Source organism: Monopterus albus, unplaced genomic scaffold, assembly GCF_001952655.1.
Source record: "Monopterus albus unplaced genomic scaffold, M_albus_1.0 scaffold371.1, whole genome shotgun sequence".
NCBI lineage: Eukaryota > Metazoa > Chordata > Actinopteri > Synbranchiformes > Synbranchidae > Monopterus > Monopterus albus.
In genome coordinates, this window is record NW_018128251.1 from 278,582 (window position 1) to 304,440 (window position 25,859).

The window sequence follows — 25,859 nt, forward strand, 5'->3', positions numbered from 1 at the left end:
TGCCCACAGTGGATTCAGACACACCAGCGTAATTAAATAGCACTTAAGGTCTCCATGGGGTTCTGTATTCACTTTAATATGACACAGAGGCTGAGCTGTGCTTAACCGATCTTAGCTGTGACGTAGAGGTCTTCACAGGTCCAAAAATTTAGACCCAACCCGAAACAGGCCATGGAAAACAGACCCAAACATGACGTGCATAAGTTAGTTTTCAAAAACTAGACCCCCAACCTGAGGAGGACCCAAGCTCTACCGGACCATACCCAAAGATAACTGCACCTGATCCAAATGACGGCCCACCTGAACAGACACAGCCGAAGGCCACACTGACACCTGATCAGCAACAAACAGGAGCAATGGAAAAGTGCAGTTCAGTTTCCTGCTCCTGCCAGGCAATAAAAAGGCAAAATGTTTTTACCAGTTTAATAACAATCTACTAAATAAATGGATAACTTATAAACAGAATTTCTTAAAGAAAAGGTCTCTTTGGCCTTGGCTACATACAAAGTTTGCCGTTGTTGTTTGAATTGATGTCTTTTTCTTGTACCTGACATGTTTCAGGAGATGCAAACTCCCTGTTTTAATGTCAAACCTTAAAAAACTTCCACATGATGCACACTGACGTTTTTGCCAAACAAAACTTGACCAAACAGCTGATGTTCCAGTTGCTTCAACCTCCTTGTACTCACTGTCTGTCTGGCAAAGAATGCCTCCGTCCTCTCTTCCCTCTCTCCTCGTTTAACTTGTCACGCAAGGACTGTGATGCACCGTGTCATCAGTTGGATGTTAATGCCCAAGCACTGGTACATTTGGATCCAGTCAGCTCTAGAACATACTGGCACACATTTGGGTTTTTACTCTACAATAATAATAATAATAATAATAATACTAACAGTAAGGTCTGGACCTTACTTTGTAAAGTGTCCCGTTTGTTGTGATTTTGTGCTATACGTATAAAACTGAATTGAATCGATTTGTGCAGTGCGATGGTTGGCACTGTCTTCTCACACCAAGAATGTTCCAGATTCCAGCCCTGGCCGTATTAAAGTTCGGCTGTTGTACACGTAGACTTTCTTCTACAGGTTCACACGTGTGCAACAGACTTCAGGCAGCAGATCCAATGCAGAGGTGTGTTTGGATTAACACTGCTGTAGCTGTGCTCATTTACATCATCGGTAAATAGGCCACTATATCACTATATATATGCGGTACCACCGTATTTTCCATGCCTGATGGCCATTTGTGGCAGGTTTAGTAGAGTTTCATACAAAAAAACAGTGTCAGACGTCTTTCTGCAAAGTTTACTGGAAAAGCTGCACTGCAGTCCATAAAATACAGCAGTGATACCGGAGTCATAGTCATGTTGTACAGTGTATCACAAATGTAAAATGGTATGTTTTAATTATGCACAATGCTGCTTTTGTGAAGCTTTGATTGTTCAACTGTCTGAGAGGTTGATTCAACACAATGCTCATGTTGGAGGCAGTAGACTATGGAGTTTTATTAGATTGCGTTACATGTGTTGTTTGTTATTCTGGCCTTCTGTAAATGTGTTCACATCAGAGTTTTGGTAGTTCTAGGATTACATGCTCCTTCTCCGTTGCCAATGCTTGTCAGCTTCAATCAAATACATGCTGTAGAGCTGTCTGTCAGTCTGTTAGTGTTTGTGTGAAACTGACAGTCTCCCTGTTTGTCTGGTTCAGTGTGTCACACTTTAGAGACCATAAAGAGAGGGTGGTTAGGCCTGGGACCAGCTGGCCTCTGTGAGCTCAGCTGGGTTTTCAGCGTCCTGTGTCTCCTCTCCCTCCCTCCAGTCCATTAGAGTCAAGAGTCTGCCTGGCCGTACGTATGATTGGCTCTCCAGGGGTTTCTTTGTTACTCTGATGTGAAAGCAGAGCAGGCGTAACAGTAGTGTGAGACTGAAGTGATGAGAGAGATTCCTCTGAGGTGAAGCATTTCACACAATTGATAATGATTACAGCAATGCGACCTCAACACAGTGAGAACGGCCTCATGATTCACTGATATTAAAGAATTTAGTAACTGAAGCAGTAGACTGAGCATGTGACAGAGCAGCTCTCCTGTAGCTGAGTAACTCCAGCAGTGCTCCAGTGCATAAGAAATGATGATGCTTATATCCGCTACCTGTGACGGATGCCCCTCTGTGTGCATGCTGCCGCTGTGCTTACTCTACACAGTGGACACTCAAGAATATTAAGTGGCTCCGTACAAATGGAACCGAGTGCCGAGTGCCCTTGTCGCGGTGCCTGACCAGATGCCTTATGAAATGCATAAAGTAAACACAACCACCCTGTATCATCACTGAGACAAGTGGACACACAGATCCAAGAAAGGTACACAAGAGTTCTGGCCCTTGTTTGCCTTCATTTCCTGATAGATTGGCTCTCCTGCCAGTCCAGCAGCACACAGCAGAACAAACAGGCTCTGTTTGTGTGAATGTCAGACACAAGCCAAGTATAGCTCCTTTAACTTTGTCGCTCCAGGCCCGTGTGTCTTTTCCCTTCCACAGATTTCACATTAGATTTTTCTTTCAGATGAGCAGAAGCTTTAACAGAAACAAGGCCAGCCTTTTAATAGTCTGTGTCTAATTCAAGAATGTACTGTATGAATCCTCACTAAATTATTGATCTATGTTGGACTCTGAAAGGAGTAAAGGATTATACTGTACGCTGGTAGGTGAGAAGGAAATGTGTGAGAGGAATAATGTAGATTACAGTCATGTTCAGTTACATTTTCACACTATGATTTTCTGTATTTTCTTCCCTTACTACTTGCTGAAGGAGTGAATTCCAACGTGGGATGCCAACACTACTGTCTCAGTTATATTTGGAAACTGGAAAACAAAGCAGTTCACTTTAGGAAGGATTTGTGTGTGTGTGTGTGTGTGTGTGTGTGTGTGTGTGCACATCTGCAGTCCTTACCATTTCTTACAAATGGTAACAGCACCCACACAGCAGGTTGATAAACAATTAATGTTATTATTCATTTGGCAAGAAGGGGCTTGTTAACAAAATAACAAGACTAGAGATGTATTTGTTTAGATATGATGGGCAGTGGCCTGTATTAGAGGGTACAAAGTCCAAGTTATTGCAATTTACATGGACTTGTATTGTTACCTGAGGTAGATTTGTGAGAGGTGATATAAAACTTAACACATAAATACAAAACGTCACATTTTTAAAGCTAATTAAAGTGCAGCATTCCTTTAGGCAGCACATTGTTTATCCTTCCTTCCTCTTTCAGTCGACTTAGTTCATGTCATGCAGAGACGACCTGTGGTATCTTGGTCCAATGAAAGCAGGGTGTCAACTTGCCACAAAGCAGCTGAGGAATGCTTTAGGCTTAGCGTCAGGAAGTGTCACAACAGCTTTCCTGCCACTGCTCACACAGACAGTACAGTCCTCCTGGAAGGGCACTTGTTGACTTGACAGCATTTAAAGACTGTGGTTTCTACCGAGCCCCGTGCACCGTAACCGTCTGCTACCTAAACTTAAACTGGATTGTTTATGGCCACTGCCCATCGCTGCCTTGCCGATTTTATTTTGACTTACTTCATGTTTGTGTTTTTATAAAAGCTCGTTAAGCTGCATACAGAGAAACGTACTGACCACACAAGATTAATTAGACAAATATAGCCAAACATGCAGGCCTTGGTCAAACGTGACACAGTTTAGGTGATACCTGTAGAATAGTTGGCTCACCTGTTGGCGTGTTGCCTGCGAGGTGGAAAATGCAACATCTGGTGCCGTATTTGTTTGCTAATCACTTACTGTACAGAGAAGTGGATGGTTTCTGATGTCATGTGAGAATCACAAGGCAGAGCACATGGGCTCAGAGGGTTTCTGCCGTTCCACTCTCTCACAGTCACTGTAGACCAGTAAAATGACGCCTTAAACCACCAACGAAACAAATGCATCCCTCTCAGAGGTGGTGGCAGGGATATAGCAGAACTGACCACACTTTACCACTCTTTTATTTTTACGTCTGTTCAGATTAAGTCATGTAAACATATTGTTATGCTTCTGTTTGGCTGCCTTCGTACTGTGGTAACAATAGAAAAAGTGGCACTTGATGCAAACCATTTAATAATGTGGACTGACAGTTTGTATGAGTGGGCTTGCACTCTGCATTGGATGCAGACTCTGCAGTGTCACATTGAACCAAAAGCCTCCTCCTCCTCTCCCTCTGCCTCCCTTCCTCCCCTCCCTCTCTGTTCGAGTGACCTATTTAACAGCAGCAGAGGGATTGCAGGAGCAGTCACAGCGGATGTGCTCAGAGGGTGAATAAGAGGAGGAGGAACACCTAACTGAAGGAGTGTCTGAGTCGGAGTGATGTTCTTCTTCTGTTCATTCCAGTGGGCATAAAGAGCTGGTTTGCATCGTGTGTCTTACAAAATAAAAGTTGTGCGTTGTCGCCCTCTGTTGGTTAAACGGGTGGTTTCACAGTAGCTCTCCAAAAGTCTGGAAATGAGAAACTTCCAAATGCATCACAGGTTGTGCAGACATCATCTATGAATTTTTGTTTTTGCACACAGTGCTTGCTTATGCTTTACTTATATATTTCTACATCTATACCCCACTACAGTTCAGAGGCAGATACACATTCACTACATTCATTTGTTCATTTTAGTGCTACTTTGTATAGTAAAATAAAATCAGGTATGGGCTTTGTAATTATAGATGATGCACAAGGACTTAAGAGCTGGCTCTTATTCATATGAAGCATTTCAATTAACTAGATAGGCCAATCTGGAGAAAAGGGTTTTTAGCATAAACTGTACATATGTAGCAGTTAATTTGAATTATTTTCACCTAAATGACTTGAAAAAATATAGAAGTACTTTTTTGTAGATTCATTATCATAAGATATTGGAAAATGTATGTTATGCCAAGATGTTTGGCACAACACAGAAATGAAACCAACCAAATTCAAACAAAGCGATCTGGTGTTAAACACACCAAACGTTTAAGTTTCACCCTAAAATAGACACACATACAAAGTGATACGCAGTAGCAATATAATTTTTAAAAGAACTAGAGTAGAGTACGCAACTATACCATCTTTTACACTGGGGAAGTAATGCAACAGCGTCCTGATGTAAACTGGACCCAGTGTTTTTCTACCTGCTTGTACTGGGTGTAGTCATTGATGTGTAACTGTGTAAATTGAAATTGTGCTGCAACTAAAAATGATTTTCATTATCTGCGCTTCTGCAGTTATCTTCTTGGCTAATCTAGTAAATGTTTTATCTTGAAATCTCAGAAAGTGATGACGAATGACGCCGCTCTCTTCTGTAGATTTTCTGACCAAACCCTAACGAGATTTCGTTTTCTGTCACATGAGACAACAAAGCAAATCGTCACATCAGAACAATGAGAACTAGGAAGTGTTTCAGCTTTAGATTAGATAGATTTATGGATAAATACAACACACTGATCATAAAACCTTTTCTTCTTGGGGTTAATAGCGATTTTTGCTTGTTGTTGTTCATGGCTGTTGTTTAAATAAAGCACCATCAAGAAATGCTACTGTAACTTCTTCTTTTCCTCTGTTTCAGATACTATTTGATCAGGCTCAGCGGTCTGTAAAGCAGCAGCTGCACAACTTTGTGAAAGAGTGAGTAGCCCTACACCGTACGGTGCTTCAGTCAGGTGTCCCTGTTTTTAAATTCAGTGCTGGTAGAAGAGTCCACAGATGTACCCCTGAAAAGCTTTTTAGTGTTTTAAAATATGAAGCAGACAGCCTTTTGCAGCTAGACATACAGTATCATGAACCTTCAAGCTAACGTACCTGTGAGGTAATTCCCCTGTCTCCTGAATTTAATTGTTGATGCTGTGTTAAGTTGTTGTACTGATGTCTCACTTAAATTTTGCTCATCTGTGTCTGTCAGGGATGTTCGGAAGTTCAAGGAGACCAAAAAGCACTTTGATAGGGTGCGTGAGGATTTGGAAATAGTGCAGGTGAAGAATGCTCAGGCGCCGAGGAATAAGCCTCATGAGGTCGAAGAAGCCACCGGCGCGCTCACCATCACCCGCAAGTGCTTCCGACACCTCGCTCTGGACTACGTGCTACAGGTCAGAAAAGTCACTGGTATCCATGAACTGATGTGTGTTTCCTCTACCTGTGGTTGTTTGGTCTGCAGTGGTTACAGTTTTAGAAACAGTAGTAAATGATATTTTATCTTTCCTAATGTGCATGTGAACTAAGATATGGCTGCCTGTAGGAGGCGTAAATGGCTCGACCGCCATGGTGAAGCACAAAGCTACCTTCTCCTAGCAGTCAGAACTAGCTGTGGCTCAGGAGGTGGAGCAGGTTGTCTTCTAATCGGTGGGTTGGTGGTTTGAGTCCCTGCTTCTCTAGTTTAGTTTACATGTTGAAGTGTCCTTGGGCAAGACACTGAACCTGAAGTTGCTCCCGGTGGCTGTGCCATCCATGGGTGAATGGAAAATAATGTAAAAGTGCATCATTGCAAAATCACTCTACAAGTATAATATCATTTACTATATTCATACTGAAAGTTGTTAAAATTCACCTAAACTCATCTAGATGATTTTCTGAGTCAACCAGTTTTTAAACTGCCCTTTTCACTGTATGCCCAGAAAATAATGACTAAACTAAACTAAGGCTGAATGGAATCTAAGTGAAAGCTCTATAAATTATTAGAAAATTGTCCAAGTAGCAATGAATAGTGGGAAAATATGATTCAGAAGAAAAAAGAATTGGTAAGCTATCAAAAAGTGCATGTACTAATGAGATGGTCCCTTCAGCTCCTTGGTTTTCCATCTACTGTCAAGTCAACAATGTTCAAATTTGAACCTATCAAAGTTATGAACAGTTATTCTGGGTGAACTTTGCTTAATGTCTGGTTATTGCATTTAAAACTAGTCTGTTTACAGTCTGGAACATCTGCATCACTGAACGCCATGTTGCTTTGGGTGGCAGCAGGTCTGAGTGAGATATATCAAACCTAGATGGAGCCATATCAAAGATGTTGCACGTGTTCTTTTTAAACACCATCAACCTGTTTATTTCGAACTGCTTTTAATATTGATATCAGCTCAGAATTCCAGTATTATAGTCACCTTCTGTATATGATTTATGGAGGTTTTAAGGATTTTCAGAAGTTGTTAAAAGCGAATGTGCACAGTGTAAACATGTATTGTATGCAGTGGTGCAATGTTTATGGAAAAGTGTCAAGCATGCTTCAGAAAAACCTGCCTCATCTCTTCATATCCAAACTGCCTGTTTGTTGACACTCGCACTAGACAAATCTCACGGGTACAGTCGAGGATTGACAATGATGTAGCCCTTTAGTCTGCAGCCATGTCTGTCTCTCTTCCTGAATGGCACACTGTCTGCTCTGTTCATATGCAGCATGGTTCATTTGTCCCACAAGTTGTAACCGCCTCCTCAAGACTGCCTGCGGGAACAAAGAGAGAGATTCAGCGTGATCGCCGTAATGGCTGCGTCCTCTTTCCATTCTTCATTCACTGGCAGCCTTCTCTCACTGCTCTCAGACCCTTTTTGCTTCTCAACTGAAAGTGTCTGAAGGCTGAAAGGGTCAAAGCTGTGGAGAGATGTGCTATATGTAGAACTGACCCCTTAAATGTAGCACTAATTCTCATTTAGGTTTGCATCAGTTAAGATATACAATGCTAAAACTTTGTCTGAGTTCCCTCATATAAAGCTTGATCGCACCACCGTTTGAAAAAGGAAACTCCACCAGAGGGAGTTATCTGAATAGCTAGGATGAATGTGGATATCATCAACATGATAATCAGCACCTCAAACTAATGCTTTGAGACATGTCTGTCTTTTTTCTGCAGATCAATGTTCTACAAGCAAAGAAGAAATTCGAGATCCTGGATGCTGTAAGTCAGTGCAGATACATAAAACATGTTGTTTACCTCCAGCAACACCTTCATCTTTACTATAAATCCCACTTTGAAAGAAGATGATCTGGGAAGTTTTGTGTTCCACCTAGATGCTGTCATTCATGCACGCCCAGTACTCGCTGTTCCAGCAGGGCTACAACCTGCTGGGAGAGATCGACCCATACATGAAGAAACTGGCTACTGAGGTGAGCAGAGCATCTCCAGTCACTTCGTGCTGCAGCAGCTGGGCTGTGCAGTGGTGCAAAGTAACTAAGCTCCTCTAACCAACTACTGTACCTAAGTACAAATGTGAGGTATCTGTGCTTGAGTATTTTCATTTTGTGCTGCTTCGCTACATATTATAGTCAAATATCGTCCTTTTTAATTCATTTTTATTTTATAACTTTAGTTGCTAGTTACTTTTCAAAACCAGACTAGAGTTTGACAGGATGGAGTTCAGGCTGAATGTGTCTCTGAAGCAACACTAAACCTGTTTCTTCTTCTCTGTGTGAACTGGCTTTCAGTTGGATCAGCTAGTGATCGATTCAGCCATGGAGAAGAGAGAAATGGAGCATAAACATGCAACCATTCAGCAAAGGGTGAGTTGTTGTTTTTTTAGGTTGACTGATAAAAACTGTAGATAATTTTGCCAGAGCTGTTGGACACTAAGCTTCCTGCACCATCCATCACAGAGGGACGTGTACAGTAGTAAGTACACAAGGCCACTAGTTGAACCTGTGTTGGGGGGCAGCAACTTTGTGCTACCTAGTGGACTAGGAACCAGGTTAAAGGTGTATTGAACCTGAAAGATGATTGAATTACCTCCTTTTAAACCACGCCGGCTTTTAGTGATTCTAATGCTGTTTGCTTTTCTTCTGCTTGCATGTTCACAATGTCCCTATCTACTCATCATCAGACCCTCATGCAGGTGAGTGCTCCCCTTGTTCTCCCATCTGAATTTTCATTCTTAACACAAAACACATCTTTGGTTAAGTGCAGTGCAGCCAGTGTTAGCACAGAGCATTAGCTTCAGCTGCAGCCGAACTTATTAGAAAAGACTGAGATGTTGTAGCTTTCTGTAGCTTTGTAGTGAAGTCAACCAGGTGGGTTGAAGATTACCTGAACATGGATAAAACCTGTTGTCTTGCTGGGTATGTGCAGTGCAAAGCCAGTCTAACAGATGAGTAATGAGAGAACATACTGTACAAATGTTCCACAGCACCAGTGGGACTTGCCGTTTGGTGTCGAAGAATTACCTTTTGCCCGACACACCATCAGCAGCAGCAGGTGGATGAAGCATTAGTTTACATCGCCTGCATCATCTCCTGTTGAAATTTGGTCTCCTTGTTGCTCTACTACAGTTTATTGCTTGTAACATTTGAAAGTCTTTGTTCAATAATTCCCTGCCTGTGTGATGTTACATATTTAGAAATAGATGACTTGTTCTGGGCTTGAGTGACCGCAGAGTACTGCCCGTGCACATCTCGTTCACTGTTATCTCCTGTCTGATGTGCTACATAGAAAACACAAAGACATCCGACAGTTGAGGGTAAGCTGTACTGGCTTCTCTTCTTACAGATCTGCACAGTTGCATTGAAAATAGATGATTTGTTCTGGGCTTGAGTGACTGCAGAGTACTGCCCATGCACATCTCGTTCACTGTTATCTCATGTCTGATGTGCTACATAGAAAACACAAAGACATCCGACAGTTGAGGGTAAGCTGTACTGGCTTCTCTTCTTACAGATCTGCACAGTTGCATTGCAGGAATTTTGGCTGTGAGCAGAGCTGCTGCCTGCCACACACGGTAGATTCCCACTGGATCAACATGGGACTGAAGCTCCCACCTTCTCAGGAAGGGAGGGGTGTTTAGGGACATAAAACTAAAGCAGACCGAAACTCTGAAGTGTCAGAACATCCTGGTTGTATCGGGGTCAAGAGCAGCTACAGTAGTGTAGTGTAGTCCACTATTCTTCTGGCACATCCTGCCATGGATACAGCTGTATGCTAATTAGTCCTAATCCTGAGGCTCGCAGGGCAGCAGGTGGCTGTAGTAGAGGGCACCCATGTCAGTGCTGGAATTACGTACTGCACGGCAGCGACACAAAGGCTTGTGTGAGCTCCAGCCCTCAGAGAGTAAAGACGGACGTGCCTTTACTCTGAGGGTTGTGTTTTTTAGGAGCTGTCTTTTGTTTTTCAAACCTTTCACCTTTTATGTACTTTTCAATGTTGCTGGAACGCACTAAACGTCTGAGAATGAAGATCTTTTGTCGGTGGGACCACAGCTTGGTGGGTTAATTTGCATTACACTGGTTGATTGTTGCTGTAGTTGTTCATACATCTCAGATTTTTTGGTTTATCTTTGTCATGACTCACGTAGGCTTGCAAAGCAAGAAGGGTTGTACTGCTCTAATGGTTTTGGCAATGCCAGCATTGAAGGCTTGCTCTTACTCTCCTTATCTCTGTCTCACTTATTGCCATTACTTTGTCTTTGTGTCCAATGATGTATGTGTACATGTTGAAAAGAGTTGATTGCTTTATTAGCTGATCAGCAGAAAATTAATCAGCAGCTATTTTGATGATCTAATGATCATTTGTCATTTTTTAAGCAAAACTCAAATATTTGCTGTAACCAGCTTCTCAAATGTCAGAGCCATCGGTTGAGTTGGTGCCACAGATGGCTGCTATTGGTTCTGTACTGGAAACAAATTCCTTGTGTGTAACATACTTGGCCAATAAAGGTGATTGTCTTTATCCTAGATTTATTTTTCCTTTTTGACAGGCTGTTAAAACCTGTATGAAGATGTGTTGGTTCAAATCAGATGCCTGACGATGGTCCACGACAACAGCCTTAGCGCTCACTACGTGCAGGATTTCAAGCTTTATTTCATATGCATACAAGTTACCATGGTGGAGAGCAGGAAGCTGTTCTGTTATTCAGACGTGCAGTTAATGGTGAGCTGGGAGAGAGACGGAGGTCACTTTGTTTTAATCGCTCCAAGAAAGAATTTGGTATATTCTTAGGAAGTGTTGCATATTTCTCTGACTGATACATGTCTGCATTTTAAGCATGTGGCCAAACGTGACCATTTCCACGTGATGATTTAGTTGGTTTACAGTACAGTGCACGCTGAGTAGTACTGGTATTCCAGTAACAGCACATTCAACCTGTTCACTACAGAACACTACACTACAGGGTTTTGTTTCCTGTTTGACCATTAAAAGATTAAAACAACATCTTGCCAACAATCTGTTGGTCTGCTGACCTTTTCCATGACAGCCCCTCAGGACTTGATGATCACGCATGTTGATGTTGTATGTCAGCTTCTTAATTTGTGGTACCTGTGTCTCTGTCTCCACTCCTTCAGGACTTTGCATGTGACGACTCTAAGGTGGAATTCAACGTGGATGCACCTAATGGTGTGGTGATGGAGGGATACCTGTTCAAGAGGGCCAGCAACGCCTTTAAGACCTGGAACAGGTAACGAACATGGCCAAAATCTGTGCATTCTGTAATGTGTCGCATTAGTATACACATGATATTAGTATAACCACAGAAGTTAGATTGAGTTACATGTAATTAGCAACTGTAAAAAGAGAGAACTGTTTTTCACACCGTGCACAGTAATTACATGCTAAAAAAAAGACTTATTGATCTTAAAGGGAAATTCATGGCTAAGAAGCAGGAAACAACAAAGATCTCTATAAATAAAATAAGAGATTAAAGAACCTAGGGAGAGATGATAGTTAAAAAGCTGCATACAATATCATGTATACATTAAAATAACTTTATAATGTCTAAGTGAACAGGTCATATGTTATTGTGAATGGAAATCCTTTATAGTGAATATAGTATTAATATTATATATTATTACATATTAATAAGTAACTGTAGCATATAAAATAAGTAAAACATGTAGAGTATACTGTTACCAGATGATGTGAATACCGTTTTGTCATTCACTGGCAGTTCTGTCGGCCTTTTCCCATCACAAGTACGAGAGTTTGTGTTGCCAGAGCCAAAACTTATTTCGCTCAATGCTTTTACCTGTCCTCGATCACTGGTGCCCACTGTGGTTCATGTTGGCCCTTCAGCATCAAAAGGATATCCATCTAAATCATGTTTTATTTAACCCCCTGCCCCTCTCTCTGCAGACGGTGGTTTTCTATACAGAACAGTCAGCTGGTCTATCAGAAGAAGCTCAAGGTAAGTCCACATACCTTCAGCGTTCTCTTGGGTAAAGTAGGCTCTAAGAGGTTAAGTGCATCTTTAATCAGGAGATAAACACTGATCGTTATGGTGATCTTCACTGAGACCCGTCATCACTTACTGACAGCGGGTTTATGAGTCAGAGATCTCTGCTGATGCTTGAGTGTCCAGTCTGCAGCTTCCAGGGAACAGAGGCCTGTCTGACTGTCAGCTCGTGTTCACTTCTCTGCTTGACTTCAGGAAAAGTGTCGAATCACTGAGAAACAGCTGCTTCATGTAGTTTTTGTGTCATACTGGGGCTGTGGATAAGGAGAGGAATGAGAGGTTGTTTGTGTGTTGGCAGGACTCTCTGACGGTGGTGGTGGAGGACCTTCGCCTGTGTTCTGTCAAACCATGTGAAGACATCGAGAGGAGGTTCTGCTTTGAGGTCGTCTCCCCCTCCAAGTAAGGCACACTCTCACTGCCATAGTAACATCTGTTTCCACCGCCGGTTGGACGGCCAGTCAGCCACAGTGGGCTTAGCTGAAATATATCAATAACTACTGGATGGATTTCCATGAAGTCTGGCACACATATTGTTGGCACACATTTACTTGTGCTTTAGTAAATCATCGCACCACTTCTTTTGGTTGAGCTTTGAGAGTGCATACTGTAGTTGTTCAGTAGATTTAACTGTAGTCATTTTGTTGGTGCTCTTACAAAACTAGCAATGTGATGGAGATCTAATGCTGACATGATTTGGTGATACCTCTCTGATATGTTTTCCAGGAGCTGTATGCTACAGGCGGAATCTGAGAAGCTAAGACAAGCCTGGATTCAGGCAGTTCAAGCCAGCATTGCTTCAGCCTACAGAGGAAGCCCAGACACCTCCTATATAGAGGTAAGTCACAATTCATGGTCATAAACCACTTACAAAAATGGTAAACCCGGACTGTGTGTGCAGCGTGCATGCATGTGGAATGTTACAGTACTAACAGGTGGCTTTTTGTGTGTTTGTATTTAGCACCTGGACAGAACAGCCTCCCCGTCCACCAGCAGCATTGATTCGGCCAGTGAGCCGCGGGAGCGCAGCACCCGAGGGGAGACCTTTGTGCAGCGGATCCAGTGTCTGCCGGGAAACGAGCGGTGCTGTGACTGCGGCCAGGCCGACCCTCGCTGGGCTTCAATCAACCTGGGCGTCCTGCTGTGCATCGAGTGCTCTGGCATCCACAGGTAGAGTTCGAAAATACTTTTTAAGATATAAACATCAAAATTAACAAATACGATAAGGCCGATGATTTTTTTGGTTGTTTTCCACAAATCCCTTCCAAAGACTAAAATCAACAGTTAATTCTGTGTCCTCGCCATAATGTCTGTGAATCCAGAACCTGGCACTCAGCACCTTCTGCCACACACACACACACTGCTGAAGGGACTAAAGAGCAGACAGTACGTAGCTTATTGGATCAGTCTGGCTGGTTGAGAGAAGATAAAGACACAGTGAAGTCCTTGAATAGTTTAATTCAGTATCATTTCCTGGGGAAATGATGTGATGCTATTGAATGCAGGCATCCTCTCTACATCACAGTGTTGCATCACTGAGCAGTTTTCCCTCAGGAGTTGTGTGTTATTTTTAAGTTGCAGTTCTCCTGCTCAAATAACGACAAACTCCAACCCTGTGTTTGATTATTCATGATCCCTCTTTGGGCTCGTCTTCAAGCTCATGGAAGAAGACATGGCCTCTTATTACAATGCAGTGCAAACGAAGGGGAAAAACACTGTCAGCTTTTTTCTACAGCGCCACTGTTGCCAGGATACCAGACAGCTTAATCGGAGGAACTTCGAGATTTGCATGACATTAGGAGTGGCCTCTCTCATTTCTCCCAGGATAACACTCTTTTGATTTTTAAATCCTTGCAGCCACTCACCGCCCCATAGTGTGTGACTGATCTGTAACACTTCCTCTTTTCTCATTAGAAGAATTTAAACAACAGTTTGTTTACTGGCAGCACTCGTTTGTCCATGAGTTGTTGTAATGCAGAAAATAAACGGCTAATTTTTTTTTAACTTGAAATGTGTTTTTTGTTGCAGGAGTCTCGGAGTTCACTGTTCGAAGGTTCGCTCACTCACACTGGACTCATGGGAACCAGAACTGTTGAAGGTACAGTTTGCTTCACCAGTGTCCTGATGAGTAAGGATGAGAATGAAGCGGTTATTTCTATTGAGTCATAAGCAGTTGTTAATGCTTTTAAAGGAATAGTTCTGGCAAAAATAAATAAATGTATGTAATCCTTGTTCCATTTTCATTTACATGCTTTTATAGGCTCTCTTAATTTATTACAGCCACAACAGTCTGATCACAGCTGCAGCTTCATTAATTGTCTCCATTCTGCTCTCAAAAGCATTTGATATTGTTAATCCTAAAATATATTTAACAACAATCTTAGTTATGCTACTGTTAATTGGTTTCTCACTGTACTGTACCTTACAGGAGACCTGTCCACTTACCATCTGCAGTCTAACCATGGCCCATTATTATTTACATAATACATAAACTACATTGTTCTTCTTGATAAATGCTTCAGGGCTCATTTTTATGCAGACAACACAACTCATATGCCTCATATTCCACCCAAATCCAGGCACTAACTCAACTTCTGGCTGCCTTTGAAGCCTTACAGTTGGCGGCTCGTGATCCTAGACTTATTTTAAATGCAGAAAAGACAATTACATGGTGTTCACCATGTTCATTTGAATCAGAAGTTAAAAATTAAATTAGGTTTTCTTTACAGGATTATAGGTTGTGTGTCCTTTCAAAATCATAAAACTATAGTTCAGTCATTTATGGCTTCACTACATTGTGGAGCCATTCTGTATTGATCTAAGTGGTGTTGATCTGCTCTTTTAACTCTTAACAAGAAAGCAAAAATATGTTTCTCAAAATATCCAGCTGTCCCTTTAAGTCAAAGTTGGTGTGAGACCGTTAATATTATGTCTTTTCTTGTAGTTAATGTGTGAGCTCGGAAACAGCGTCATCAACCACATCTATGAAGGCTCATACCAGCAACAAGGTCTGAAGAAACCACTACCATCCAGTTCAAGGTAGAAATTCATAAAATACATAAATATGATGGCATACATTCATAAAACGTTACCTTTGATCACTAGGAGTTCGTCATATGTTATGATCCCTCGCAGGCAAGAAAAAGAGGCTTGGATTAAGGCCAAGTATGTAGAGAAAAAATTCCTGAAGAAGCTAGGCTCCACAGAGAGACTCATCAATGGAGACAGGAAGTCAGATCGGCGGTGGAGCGTAAAGAAATGTCGGAGACACAACAGCGCCACCACAGTCCCCAAGACACGGCGAAGATACCGACAAGAGCCTGGAAGCAGCTCCCCATCCAGTCTGTCCTCAGGTACTTGAACCGATCCCTGGACACGGTGGCACTTTGCTCTGATGTGGTTCACTTGTTTTCGCCCCAGTTTGTGCCTCTCGTGTGTCAACATTACATTTAATAAGTTTAACATTAAGGTTGTTTATTTGTTACTCCTGGTCACAGTCATAACTCTGTGAAGACACAAATCTAGTGCTGGGTATTGAACTTCGATTGAATTGAAGTATTGAAAAATGCTTTTCTACATTTTTATTTATTGAGGTTGTGGTAAATAGGTTTACTTTTCATGTTATGAGATGGCTTTGAAAGCACAGAAATGCCAAGGAATTGAAAAATAAAATCAATGATCTGTACTAAAATGTGTAATGTATGTTTTGTTTTGTTTGTTTGTTTTTTTTTACTGGTTATATAAAATTGAATAATGTCCTCATTGAAATCACCATGTATATGCATGGGTACTGCTGCAAACTAATAGTCATACTTTTAACGGTGCAATTTGCCAAAATGTAAATAAATATAAGTTAGAAAATGGTGCTGAAGATGTAGCCCATAATGATGAGAGGTGTTAGGGGGACTTGTATACATTGATGTTACTTTTCACTATTATAACATTTTTAAAATTACAAAATAGAGCAATATATATATATATACCAAAACAGTTTTTCATTCAGATGGTTAGAGTGTGAGAATGACTTTTATTCACTTACTTTTAAATTTTTTAAACAACATTTTAGGTTTTTCAAATATTAGTAATTATTTTTTCCTGAGTCTGGTGCACAGCAGTGTGATTCCAGTCTCTTGGCAAATGTAATGGTCCAACAAATGTAGTCCATTGTAATGCTTCTTATCTCACTTGTCATTTTCACTTCTGTTTGTCTCACAGCTGCTGCTAAGTTCAAACGAGAATCCCTGTTTTGCCCCGATGAGCTGCACTCCCTCTTCTCCTATTTCGACACAGGATCGGGTCCTCGAAGTGAGCGGCTCACTATTTTGACAATGTTTTCCTGAAAACTGGAAATGCCGTGCCTTTAACTGTATATTCTCACCCAGATTAAAGTCAGACAGCGTGTGGGTCTTGTGTTTGTGTGGAAACGTGCATGAGTGTGTGCCTGTAAACAGTACCAGTCAGCCTCAAAGAGACAGCGGTAACTGATGTGTCCATGTTCTGGCGTCTCCCGGTCCAACAGGTCTGAGCAGTGACAGCGGGTTGGGGGGCAGCACCGATGGCAGCACAGACATCCTGGTGTTTGGTTCAGTGGTGGACAGCGTCACAGAGGAGGGTGAGTCCAGTAGAGCAATGTTTAACTGATAGTCCCTTTGTTATTCCAGTATGTGTACAGTATACTGGGGGCATAAAAAGTTGTGTAGTGAAAATCATTTGCTTGTAAATGCAGGTACAGACCTGCCATTGTTATCCAGTTACACCAAACACTGAATATATTTTGTGTAGGTGATGTTTCTGTTATATACACAATTAGTCTCTTTACCCTGTCGTCAGAGTGTGAGGTGTCTGAGGACTCGAGTGGTGAAGCTGAGCTGGAGGCTGAGCCAGAAACGTCAGACCAGGAGGACATTAGGGATCTTCATCCCGGAGCGCTGCTGTACAAAGCTTCAAAGGCCCGCAACCTGCCCGTCATGGCTGAAGCACTAGCTCATGGGGCAGACGTCAATATGGTCAACGATGAAGATGAAGGGAAGACACCCCTCATACAGGCAGTGATTGGAGTGAGTTAGCAAATGTTGTAGAGAGAACAAAAACACTTAAAGGAGCAGTCCACCTGTTTTATACATGACACTCACTTCTCATCCTGTGGATCCAAGTGTTCTGCGGCTCTGGAGGAGCTCAGCTCATGCTAAAGACTAAAACCAGTGTGTCTGCTGGTAACATCTCTCAGTTGGTGCACAGCCACATCAAAATCAATCAAAAAAATCAGTCCAACCAATTTAATCAAGCACCTTAGTGATTCTCCCAGGTTGCCCATAAAACAACAGGTCGAGTCACATACACAGGTACAGTTAAGGCCAGTTCAGACGGAATACCTTTTTAGGTGCAACAGATAGAACTCCATTCTGTGAAATGTCTCCATGACACAGCCGTGTATCACCCACTTATGCTCCAGGTCTAATTTCTCTGGCGCGCTGAATGCAACGTAATCTCCACACCTCTGTCTATGAGTCCCCAGTTATTTTCAGTTGCAAGCTTTTTCACTGATGTCTGTTATGATTATGTACATAATGCCTACATGAACACTATTGCTGTCCAGTACACTTCTGCTGTCGGTTGGCAGACCGTTTGTCCGTCCACTGTCGTTGCAGCTCATCAGGAGCAGATGACTGACAGCTGTTTCGACGCTGAACGTCAAACGCCACATCTTGCTCAGCTGGGCTGTGGTTTCGTTGTTGAGTGAAGCACCAACCAGCGAACTGTTGAGGACTTAATAATACTTCTAAGCCACATCATACAGAACAGAAGTTCAATCGTGAACAAGATTAAAATCAGGATGAGACTAATTACTGGGTCGCTAACTGACATAATATGTGTTGATGATGAGTTGATACAAACCAGAAGTTCAATAAAGTTGAATTAAATTAAAATATCATTAAAATGATGAGGTGTAAAAAAAAAAAAGATCTGCCTCCTCCAAAAGACATGAAAATGACCAGAAGTGGCCCTGCTGACAAACATTGTCATATGTCAGCAGCTGGGAATGTGTGAAAATCCTTTTTAAATACTGTTTTCCTCCCACAACCAAAAGCAGCATTTCATTGTCAGGCCCAAGCTAACTAGTGGGGTTAATGTATTTTAGGGTTCGCTGATTGCCTGTGAGTTTCTGCTCCAAAATTCTGCTGACGTCAACCAAAGAGACGCGAGAGAGAGGGGCCCTCTGCATCATGCCACGTATCTGGGACACACAGGGTGAGTTACGAGGCAGAACGTAGCTGTTTACTCCAAGTTGTATTTGTAACCACTTCTCTAACGCAGTCTCCTGTAAATAAATAATGCACTTGTACAAACAGGTCTGTTCCTCAGTGACAGATACAAGTGGTTGTTTCTTTCCGACGACGTTCTTGCATGAAGCCCATTGTCTAGAGCTGCCTCTCTGTCAAAACAGTGATTGTAATGTTTGTTGTGTCCCTCGGCTTTCTTCATGTGGAGCACAGAGGTCTGAAAATGGCAGCGACTGAGCACTGGATTGCTCTGATTGATCTTGGTTTCTCTTGTATTTCCAGGCAGGTGTGTTTATTCCTAAAGAGGGGAGCTACACAGAACGATGAGGATGAAGATGGCCAGGATCCTTTGACTATAGCTGTACAGCAAGCCAATGCAGATATAGTCACACTGTAGGTTGACTTATGTGCCTTCAGCAAACTTTTTAACAAAGGATTTTTGTACAATTTGGCAATTTTTTTAAACATTCTGCTCCTGTTGTCTTTGTCTTTCCTTCTGTTTGTCAGGTTGCGTTTGTCCAGGATGAATGAGGAGATGCGGGAGTCAGAGGGACCCTTTGGACAGTCAGGTCAATACCCAAGGAGCAGCCCCACTGAGCAGCAGTATAAGAAATGCATTCAGGAGTTTATCTGTCTCAATATAGCAGAGTGCTAGAATCAAGCCTAGTCAGGTTAAAATGGATTGTAAAACAAGTGCAGGTGGTGTCAGCAGACATGACTGAGAGAGACCTGTTGGGGATCCTGTGCTTCAAGCTTGTTTCTACAATCTGATGACTCTAGACCAGAAACCAGTTTACCAACAGTAGGTTCACTCTCAGGCTGTTAACCTCCATTAAATGATGTTAGATTTGAATGACTTGACTTTGCCAAGTAGATGAGCGTAGTGAGGTGCTTGTCACCACTGCCAGCCACTTTTTAAGATTTCCAGCACTAGTATGAAGCTATTAGAATTCATCAGCACTATATTTGGGACCAGCTTTACCCTTTATTTGGAGTTATTAGAGAGTACAGTGTGCTCTGAACCAAAGACCTGCCATTTGCCCCAACAGTCAGAGGTTCATCAGGTTGTTATTATAGTGCTAAGTGGGAGGACCCATGTTGGGTACCCTCTGCTTCCAGAAGACAGTGTTAAGTGAATCACTGTTGGAGGAGCTCTGCGGCTTAGACAGGCCTGAAACTGTGCCAATTGAAAATCATTACAAAACGAATAAATACAGTGTATGGTAAGATATCAGGGTTTATGGTTAAAAAGTTGAACAGCTGTTACAGAAGACTCAAAAGGTGAATTTCAGCAACTATCCCACTATCGTGAGTTCCTAGCAGCAGTGCATTGGGCCATGCCTCTGGCTTCTCCTGCATAGCGATGGTGAGGCTGTTGGGTATTGTAGTATTTTGAGACCAAATGACAAAACAGAATTTGCCAGAAAGGAAACAGAAATAATTAAAACTGGTGGTTATTGTTACATTATCTATGGACTCCAGAGTTTCTGTATTAAGTAGCATTGAGGACATGGGAATACAGAATAAGGAAAACCTCCTGTGGAACCAGCATGCCCTTCCACTTTGCAGCTCTTTACAGTATTATTAGCACATGGGAGTGGAATGCTGCAGACTTGACTACAGGCTGGTGCAGCCAATTCACTAGCTTGTTTGTGGTTAATAAGATTTGCATTTGCTGTGCTTTTTTATTAACCTGAGGATCTGCTGTCAGTGCATGTGTGATCGCATGTTGGAGCTCCTTATTTTGCACTGTGACGGTCATCAAGCGGTAACTGTGAAGCTGCGATAACTGTGACTGGGAGTAAATGATCACAGGATCATTTCTCTGTATTGATTGTGAGATTGATCAAGCAATGCGTTTATATTTAATTAAAAGCGAAATCATGCACTATTTCTTAACAACAGTGATTTGAATTTTCTTTTTGCTCGATCATTGTTATGCCTTCACTTTCTTTTTCCTCTCAGAATAGGTTTGGGTGCTTTTTTGTGGCATGTTTTTATTTATGATGAAACTCCCAGAGCAATAGTGAAATGGTTATTTCAGTACAGGTAATCTGTATTTTTTATATTATGTGTGACAACAACACAGATGATATATTTTTAAGCTTTTTTTTAGATTTTATTTTATTGAGCACTCACGTAGTGCCAGTGCTATATTCTCATTGTAAGAAAGAGAGCAGGTACTCAGTTTTCATAATATATTCACTTGGAATAATCCCCCTGAACAATCTGCAGTGGAAGATTTTTTTTGATAAATTGCACTAAGATGTATTACCGTCTATAACATACAGCATTTGTATGTTTGTTTATGGTAATCCGAGGTCTCAGGACTAGGTTAATGTTAGATTTGTTCTTTGTTTATAAGCCCTTTTGCTTTTGTTTACTTCTGTACCCAGTGTATGTGAATATTTGACATTTAATATTGTTGAATAATATTAATATCCGTAATCAATTTTAAATACTGCCAAGCAGTATATGGAATGACATTTGTGACAGAAATCACTGAACACTGAAGTTTTCCATTGGTTGGATATTGATCATAAAAGATGGTAAAGGATAATATGCAAAAAGCTTGATGACAATGAACATGGCAGCCTGGCTGTTTTAAGACCCCATTTATGCTCTAGATTGATGTCAAATGTGACTAGTAGTGTTTGGTAGGTCACAGTAAATGGCAGTGATCCAGAGCATGTTGTACCCTGAACAGCTTCATTTGTAGCCGACTACTGCCGACAAAATTAGCCTGATGAAAAATATTTCCCCATAGATGCTGCTTGTCTTTCACGGATGTTGTGGAGTGTTGGGGTTTAAATCAAACCAAAGACCAGATCACAGACAGTTTCACAGACAGACAGCTGTTTTTACCATTTTCTTTAAAGGCTTTGAAGACCTGGTCACAACTATGGCACCAAGAAAATTATCTGTACATCTTTACAAAAGATTTGGTTTGAGGCATTTTGTGATGTGGTGACTTTAATTCAACTGAGAATCATTAAAGAGAGAAATGTGTTTCTGAGCTAGCTAGCTTGATAACTGGGTAGTTGTTTATTAGGCTTGTTAGCTTGGCTGCTTGGTTGGAGAATAAAATTAGCACAGGGTTAAATAAAAGTGGATGGTGCAACACTAATAATAATCAGTTATAGCGTCCTCCATCTTGGACTCTGTTCCCTCAAATGTCAGCATTGTTAAGCTAGGTTGCTACTGGTCAACCGTATGAACATGCGAGTTGAACTTTTTTTTTGTGTGTGTGTGGAAACATCTGTGCCAGTTCTCCCCTACTAGTGAATCCACTCATCGTGGCTATTTCGTATAAGTGAATTAATTTCACCAAACATTTTGCCATTTTAAATGAATTACAAAAGATTCAGGCCACTCTCTCTTCAGCACTGCACCAATCATTTTTATAAAATCTCCTCTTTGTATTTGCCAGTGCATGGTTGAAGCCCTTTAGCACCGAAAGCACTGGATATGTGAGCAATGGTTTCCCCTTTGCCTTTTTCTTGTCAGTGATAGGTTCAAAGCACTTTAAAAACAAACTCTTTCTTAATCCAGCCTTTTCTTATTTAGTGCAGTATAGCTACTTTACAGACATTCCCAGGAAGCAGATTGTACTGAATGAACAATGTCACCACTTAACTACGCAATCATGTACATGAAGCCATCAAAGGACTGCGGTGTAGAGTACATTGTGTCTGCAGTGTATCAGTCAGTCAGTTGAATGTTGTGTATAGAAACTAAAAACTCTTAACACTAACTGCCTGCTTCTAACATGCAGTCTTTAACTTTCCTGTTTTTGTTTGGTTGTTTCTGACTGTTATTTGTACTAATTCTTTGAATACTGAAAAAGAAAGTGTGACTCAGTACCTGTGCATATTAACATTGCTACCTGTTTGTTTTTGATTCATGTTTCTTGTTCAATAACTCCTCCCAGGATCTTCTAAAATGAGCCTGAAAATAAATGGAAGACCTGACTAAAGGTTAACCTCTCCTTTGCTTCTTTGCTTTATTTCTGTCCTCTTTTCATGCCTTTGACAGCATTTTACTGCATCTAACAGAATTAACACATTTCTAACTTCATTTGCTCCAGGTGCAAGAATTATTAACCAAATATCTGATTTCACAGCATGACATACTGTAACATAATTGTGTAAAGATAATATTAATAATTATGTATGAATATGTATGGAGGAAATTTTTAAGTGTTCATCAGCAATTATAACTCCTCCTGTCCAGCATTTGTTATTGTGTACAAACAGTAATCCCATCCATGTCTATATTGGTCATTATGTAGAGGGTCATGGGGGGCTGGAGCCAATCCAGTCAACACCAGGAGGGAGGCAGAGGTCTTCTCGCTCTCACACTGCAGGTCACAATGTCTGGCAACAATAACAACATTACCTATAAGTCTGTACAGTATGTCTTAAAGGGGAAGGCCTGGTCTCAAACAGCTGTCTCCATTTGCAAACGAAAGCTCCTGTGGGTACCTTCTTGGCCATAGCTTGCAGGCGTTATCTGTAAAACAGAACAGTAACACATCTGCCTGTCTGGCCTTGAGGGAGATTCTTAGCTCGTGCAAGCACCAGGTGTGTGCAAGTAGGAGGTAGGCTGACAGGCAGGTAGGCCATCCAATGGTTTTGCTCATGCCGAATAAAATTATCGGTCAGGCTTTTCTCAGCCCTGCTGCTGCCAGAGATGACGGATTTATTTCTTTATATTGTCAGTGCATATAATGTATTCATTGCCATTGGGATGAAAAGAAAATTTCAAGATATGTAACAAAAAAATGCTTCTGAAAAGAATCGCCAACCTTGCCTTTAAAATAAAACTGGAACACTCAAGTACAAGTACCTCAAAAGTCGAGGCCTAGTTAATGTAGACTACTTACTGTAGTTATAATTGTTGACAAATACATTAATAAACACTTAAAACTGTTCTCATATTTGCTTCCAACTATATTATAATCCATTATAAATATCAATTAATGCTGTCTGTAAAGTGTATTTTAAAACACCCAGCACAAAATCAAATCCAAAAGTGACATCAGATTAGTTTTTTATGACCAGTGTTCAGTTTATAGTGATATAAAACTGAAAGAAAGCACAGCCAGTTTCTGTGCTGTTAATAAATGCCAAATAGTGGAAGTTAAAGTTGAGTCAAGAAACCTACATATCTACTATGAGGCTTGAGCTCACTGATCTGTCCGTGTTTTATACACACACATACCAGGAATGCTCGTTCCCCTTTTTAACTAGCCAGCCAAGGAGCTCTCATGGGACCCAAAGGACCTCAACTGCTTTTGTTATGCCTGTACATTCAGTGGTTACCATGGCCACAAGAAAATTATAGGCTCGCTATTTGTAAAGTTGAAAGAGCGAAGCTTCATGGTGCCTCTGCCTGGTTTTGCTTCATTCATGAAGCTTTTTCTTACCCTGGCCGTACTCTGCAGCCTGTTTTCTTCATTGCTTGTATTCTTGACTCTCAGGACTTTGCTTTGTAAAAATCAAGGTTTGTATTTATTCAAGTCTTTGCATTTTTTTAGTCAAGAGAAAAATAGTTTGTTAGTAGGTTCAAAATGTCCCTGACCTATACTTTGATAAATACAGGCCCTAGTCTTCTTAGCTGAAGATTGTCATCATTATTTCCTGTTCTTCTTCTTCAGGAGATGCCACGTACCTTGACATCTTCCGTGAATTTTCCCACATGGCTTCCCACAACCCAGAGAAGCTGAAACGACGGAGTGTGCACTTCCGCCACTCCTTCCGGTAGTCCACCACATGTCTGGAGAGGAACAGCCACTTTCCAGATATTAGTCAAAGTGACTCTGAGGAAAAACCTGATACTGTTACAAATTAGAGAATGCTGCCTAATGCCTTAAAAAAAAATTTCTTAAAAGCATCAAATTCCACTATCACAGTACACCACCCCATCTGTTTTAATCCACAAAAAAGTACATGGTAACCTTTTACACTGTGATGCTGTTGTTCGTTATCATTCAGCTTATATCTGCAAGAGTCCTGTGCTGTTCTTAGATCAAATTGCTATTTTGATTTTGTTCTACGAGGAGTTGCTGGTCTTTTCCTCTTGCTTTCGTACAGTGTTAGATTAAACTTTGTATGAAATGCCAAGCACTTGTTTTGCTCTTTTTATTTGTATAAATCATTATTTGTTTGCTTTGTTTCATTTTCATCAGTGTCGGATTCACTGAAGGAATTCCAACATTACTATACATAATGCTGCCCGTGTGTAACGCATGCATTTACTCCCATTATATTTCATACTTAGACTTGAATTCTGCTCTCTCGTATGTATAAAAAAAAGTGTCATATCCCCAGTTCATCGTGCGTATGTATGTATCTCGTATGTATAAAAAAAGTGTCATATCCCCAGTTCATCATCTTGAAGACACAGTGTTTCTTCTCTTGATGACTCTTTTTTCATATGAATGTGTTATTTTGCATTGACTATGCTGGTGTAGTCTTTGTAATGTTTTGTTAAAACGTACTTTGCAGTACCATTATGAAATACAGTGCTTATGTTACTGCTGGAGAAGAAAAAAATGCTAATATATCTGAATGAACAGGAATAGTGATGAAAGATGAACTAAAATAAACATGTTTACATGTGTGCAAGAAATTTCTCATTTATTAACTCTGTCACACCTCCTTCTTAGTAGCTGAGGCATCACTGCTCCCTTGTGTTGAAATGTCAGATTAGCAGGTCAAAAAACTGGCATTATACATGAAATGTATCTTACTAGCTAATCTTATATTTTAGACCCAAATCTACTATCTAAGTTCAGAAACGATGGTTGAAGAGAATTATTGATGTGAAAAGGATAAACAATTTGAAATACAGTATGTGAAATCAACACATCAACACTATGCAAATCAGATGCACAAGTTGAAAACTATTTTAGAAGAAGAAAAAGAATAAGCTTTATTTTATTGTCATTGTAACATTGTGACACGTTCATCAAAATTTTGTTTGAAGCCGAGGGGCCCCGGGCCGCTGTGTGCATACGCACCGCCATCATGAGCAACTTGGGTTAGTAAACAATACAAAAAGAAATGTTGAAAAACTTTTATTTCTTGTAACAACTATTACAGACGACTTCTATTAAACAGTGATTACAATCCTTTCCACTTTTAGTCCATCTGTGGCATGTCCCTGTGTGTGTGTGTGTGCGTGTGTGTGCGTGTTAGTCAACAATACTGTTGGCTAGCACAATACTGTGTTACCTACCTGAATACAATACTGTTAGCTAACAACAAAGTAGGCTAATCTGATCACACATTTCACACATTATAATCTGTCAAAGAAAAATAAGTAATACTTACATTTATGTTGCTGTGTAAAAATGACCTCCTGGGTGGTGAGACTGCTCACATCAGATGTGTAAGTGGGACAGTATTGACAGTCAAAGTTGCATCA

General features: G+C 41.0%; 1 protein-coding gene across 1 annotated transcript in view; it reads left to right on the forward strand.

Moving 5' to 3' along the window:
* Window positions 1–23,159, forward strand: part of acap3a (ArfGAP with coiled-coil, ankyrin repeat and PH domains 3a) — a 53,083-nt gene extending 29,924 nt beyond the window's left edge. The window contains exons 4-23 of the mRNA XM_020585596.1: window positions 5,579–5,637; window positions 5,912–6,095; window positions 7,848–7,892; window positions 8,006–8,101; window positions 8,420–8,494; window positions 8,812–8,823; window positions 11,264–11,376; window positions 12,051–12,102; window positions 12,449–12,549; window positions 12,874–12,985; window positions 13,109–13,317; window positions 14,176–14,245; window positions 15,092–15,186; window positions 15,283–15,500; window positions 16,363–16,452; window positions 16,667–16,759; window positions 16,978–17,204; window positions 18,287–18,396; window positions 18,711–18,821; window positions 18,936–23,159. Coding sequence (XP_020441252.1) covers window positions 5,579–5,637; window positions 5,912–6,095; window positions 7,848–7,892; window positions 8,006–8,101; window positions 8,420–8,494; window positions 8,812–8,823; window positions 11,264–11,376; window positions 12,051–12,102; window positions 12,449–12,549; window positions 12,874–12,985; window positions 13,109–13,317; window positions 14,176–14,245; window positions 15,092–15,186; window positions 15,283–15,500; window positions 16,363–16,452; window positions 16,667–16,759; window positions 16,978–17,204; window positions 18,287–18,396; window positions 18,711–18,821; window positions 18,936–19,083 — 2,220 coding nt within the window. The 3' untranslated portion in view covers window positions 19,084–23,159. The remainder of the gene's footprint in view (window positions 1–5,578; window positions 5,638–5,911; window positions 6,096–7,847; window positions 7,893–8,005; window positions 8,102–8,419; window positions 8,495–8,811; window positions 8,824–11,263; window positions 11,377–12,050; window positions 12,103–12,448; window positions 12,550–12,873; window positions 12,986–13,108; window positions 13,318–14,175; window positions 14,246–15,091; window positions 15,187–15,282; window positions 15,501–16,362; window positions 16,453–16,666; window positions 16,760–16,977; window positions 17,205–18,286; window positions 18,397–18,710; window positions 18,822–18,935) is intronic.
* The last annotated feature ends 2,700 nt before the right edge of the window (window positions 23,160–25,859 follow it).